The sequence below is a fragment of the Dinoponera quadriceps genome, unplaced genomic scaffold (genome assembly GCF_001313825.1).
Source record: "Dinoponera quadriceps isolate SergipeBrazil2010 unplaced genomic scaffold, ASM131382v1 scaffold1077, whole genome shotgun sequence".
In the NCBI taxonomy this organism is placed as follows: Eukaryota; Metazoa; Arthropoda; class Insecta; order Hymenoptera; family Formicidae; genus Dinoponera; species Dinoponera quadriceps.
In genome coordinates this window covers 18576-22472 of record NW_014555152.1, presented here as the reverse complement: position 1 = coordinate 22472, position 3897 = coordinate 18576, and the positions used below count along the sequence as shown (strand labels likewise).

General features: G+C 52.1%; 1 protein-coding gene across 1 annotated transcript; it reads right to left on the bottom strand.

Moving 5' to 3' along the window:
* Positions 1 to 1202: 1202 nt before the first annotated feature.
* LOC106743113 lies at positions 1203 to 2879 on the bottom strand. The gene is made up of 4 exons (XM_014616649.1): positions 2643 to 2879; positions 2104 to 2594; positions 1833 to 2061; positions 1203 to 1730 (listed from the first exon to the last, which is right to left on the bottom strand). The coding sequence occupies exons 1-4, from the start codon at positions 2877 to 2879 to the stop codon at positions 1203 to 1205; spliced, it is 1485 nt and encodes a 494-aa protein (XP_014472135.1).
* Positions 2880 to 3897: the final 1018 nt, after the last annotated feature.

Sequence of the window (3897 nt, the reverse complement as noted above, 5' to 3'; positions counted from 1 at the left end):
GCTATATCCTACCTTGACATCACTCTCTTTTCTAACTTTGAATTGCGCATAGGATTCCGCGAAAAGGGTGTCGATGGGAATTGTGCCCGTAGCCACACAAAGCGACTCAGTCGATGCCGTGCGATATGCGGCGGTCACCGAGACGGGCACTCGGCGCTGAAGCGACCTGAAGATTCTCAGGTCGGTTCACTCGGCGACAGCATATGCCACCGTCGGTGCGAACACGCCCCGGTATATAGCCGTGAACGCCCCATAAACATCCCGCCCGCCTACCTAGTTTACTAAAAAGCGAACCGACTTTTTCGCTGAGATATTTGCAATGGGTGGATATACTCTTCCCTCTATCTATGTGGACGCCAAGGTACTTAATTGATTTCTTAATATCAATATTATTATTTCCTAATCGGATGGTCGGTGGCCTACTCGCGCAGTCAGCCTTTTTGGCCCTGACCGCTTTTCCTTTTCGATCGGGACATGCTCCTCCATGTCTGCCTATTCGGGCCCTTTTGACAAGGTCGCTCTTGAGGACAATTGCCTCAGACTTTCGCAACGAAAGTTCTAATTTGGCAAAGCTACACAATTTCCCTATTTCGTCGAATATTTCCTGTGCATTTAGTTCTATTTTTTTGCGGGAATCATCGCTGACTAATACGAGAAGATCATCCGCGTACGTTAAGAATTTATCCAATACTCTAGCTTCCAGAGCCCTGAGGAGTCCGTCAAACATGACGTACCAGCAAGTTGGACCTAACACCGAGCCTTGTGGGCAACGTCTGGTGGCCTTCTTTGAGACCATTATATCTCCGAAGTAGAGAGAGTTTATCCTGTAACGGAAATAGTCAGCTAGCACTTCAAAGACGTTTAGAGGTTCCTATCCCTGAATCCTGAAAATACGAGGGGCCACCAGACGTTGCTAAACTCGCCCGAAATGTCGAAGAGCAGCGCAATGACGTATTTCTGTTCAGAGTCAGAGACCATTTGTCGCAGTTCCACCACAGCGTCCTCCGTCGACTTTCCGGGTGTGAAGCCGAACTGCCGATCGGAGATCTTCCCCGGCGTGAGTGACGTCTGGTTGAGTCTCTTCAGAAGAAGCTTCTCGAAGAGTTTCCCTATTAAGGAGAGGAGGCAGATCGTCCAGTAGGATTTGGTCTCCTCCACGTCCTTACCCTTGCCTTTCACGAAGATTCTAAGCGAGCCGTCATTCAGATCGAGAAGAAGACGCCACACTGAAGGCACCCATTGAAAAGCCTAATGAACTGACCGGCGACAGCCTTGTAGGCGGCCTTCAGTACAGAGACCTTGATGAGATCCAGGCTTGGCGCCTTGTTGTTTGCCAGAGATCTGACTGCTGCTGCAATTTCTGCACCCGTGAATAGAGGGTCATTGGCAGTGTCAAGCACATGGTGTGCGCTATCTCTGACTTCGCGCTGCTGCAGCGTGTCTTCGTTCTCCCGGTCATCCGGCAACTGCACGACGAGCGGGTGAGCAGCGGTCTCCTCTAAAGTGGCGATCGAGGATTTTCCGCCACGGAGAATGCTCAGCACTTTGTCAACCCGGAGTTTATTAGCCTGATGCTTATAAACAAGTCCCCAGGGCTTCGGGTTGCCTTGCTCCGTGACAAATTTCCGCCAGGTTCCGAGTCTCGCCTTCCTCGCCTCCCTGGTGTACTCCCGCAAAGAAGAGCGGTAGACACGCAGTTTGGCGGAGCGGATCGGTTCAACACTTTCCTGCTAAAATGTCCGTCTGTTCTTATAGACGATTTTCTTTTTTATCGTTAGATTTTTCGTCCACCACGGGTTGGACTTCCTATATTGTCTTTTCCTTGGCATTGCCTTCTGACAGGCGTCCATAAAGGAGCCCGCAAAAGCATCCGCGAACTTCACCGCGTCCTCCGCCAACGTCAAACCAAGGATCTTAAATCTCGATACAGACAGATCGACGAGGCTCTCAACGAACTTCTCCCAGTCCTCCCGATTGGTGTCGAACCGAGTTTTCGTAGTTCGCTGCTCCCTGTCTCTGACTTTTTGCACCCTCAGTCTAATGTCCAGGGAATTGTGGTCACTGGTTGTCCAATCGCAATTTACCTTCCATTCGCCGACGAACTAGCTCATGGATGGGGACAACAGGGTCACGTCGATGTGCGACAATCCCCATGACGTCCAGTAGGTAAATGGCTGTCCGACAACATTAAGGACTTTGTATCCGCAAGCCCGGATAAAGTCCTGGAGCATCGCTCCTATATCGTCCAATTTACGATCACCCCGGAGAAGGGATTGCGCATTGGCATCCATTCCTACTAAAACTCTCTGCCCCCTCAGTGAACGAAGCACCTTTTCGAGGTTCCTGAGGTGTCCCTCTATCTCATCGCTAAACTGAAAACAGCACGATGCGACGTAGAAGGAAAAGCCGGGTGCTCGCAATTCCGCACATGCGCAGTGCGTCGTGTTGATCTGCGAGATAAGCATTATCTGGAATTCGGGATTACAAGCGACTACTGCGGCCCAAAGAAGTTGCGCGCACACAGCTGCCACCCTCATTTCAGTCCCTAGCCCGATGAAGGCGTACCCACTGCCCTGCTTCCGGACGTGGAGATCCTGCAAGAGCTAAATGTTGAGTCCCTTTTGGACAATGAGTTGACGAACCTCCCCTGTCGCAACAGCCGAACGCCTCATATTCAGCTGTAGCACCCTAATTCCCGTGAATATAAGCAACGCGGGCAGTGAAGTGCTCCTGGCCTCCAACAGAGGGACGGAAGAATCGACTATCTCTACTGAAGTTTGGGACGAGATCGCGATCGCGGCATCTACGTTCATCGCGGAACTGTTGACAGAGCCTATCCTGATTTGCCTCGCACGGTCCAGGATTGCCGGTGTGACCATCCTATCATATCTCTCTAGACTAACACTGACAGCACGAAGGCTGAGAACCTGAGACCGTGCACCGAATTGCTCTGAGCCGCGGATGTGCGCGGGCACGGTTGGTCGAGGCGCCCTCCTGGAAGCAAGAGCCTCAACCAAGCGCGCGACCGAGCGTGCACGCGACAGAGCATCAGAGGATCCCCCGCTTCCAAAGCTGCGGCCCTGTCTGGTCAAAAGCGTTCGGCCAGACGGACAATTCTCCTCAACACATCTTTGAAAAATTTACCCATAATAATTTGTATTTGGGGGTCGGAATGGAGGTCGAGCAACGCAGAGCCGCCTTACGTTGCCAAGCCTAGAGAACCCGTGGGGTCGGCAAGTACTCCGTGGTTATATCGTTAGCGACTGCGCATCTTTTTCGTCCTCGCAGCCATTCATATCCTCGGTATGATACTTGCACCTTGGTATTAGGACTGTAAAAGCAGGCCGGCCCGCGCTGAAAATAAAAGGGAGAACTCCGGTTCCGTCGTCGCTGCGAACAAAGTCACAGAGACGCAGGGCCCGGTAGTTTTAATTTAAGGGAAGCTCCCGCGTGCCTTCCACGCACCGCAGTGCGCAAAAGGAGAGCGGAAGTTATCTGTCCCGGGGATGAGGTTAGGGTGGTTGGAGTTTTTGGGTGAATAAGGTCTTTTTACCGCATTTGAACCAATTACGTGTTCGCGGTAGTGCTTGGGTGAGATGTGGGAGTAGTTTGCGGAGAGGAAATGTGGAGAGGAGTGGGGGTTTGTGCAAAGCAGTCGGGTGGCGCCATCTCAGCTCCAGAGAGCTCAGCGACTGTCAATGCCGGTTTCATACCGCTCGAGACGCTGGCCATCCTTCGACATCTCACTGTTTCGTCGTCACCCGTTCCGCTACCAACGAACTAGGGAACCTAAAAAAGATAAATGTATTAATGCCTCCGGTTCCGTCGTCGCTGGGGCAGAGCCACAGAAGCGCAGAGCCCGGTAGGTTTGTATAACGCAGCCCTTGTCCGGCTTTA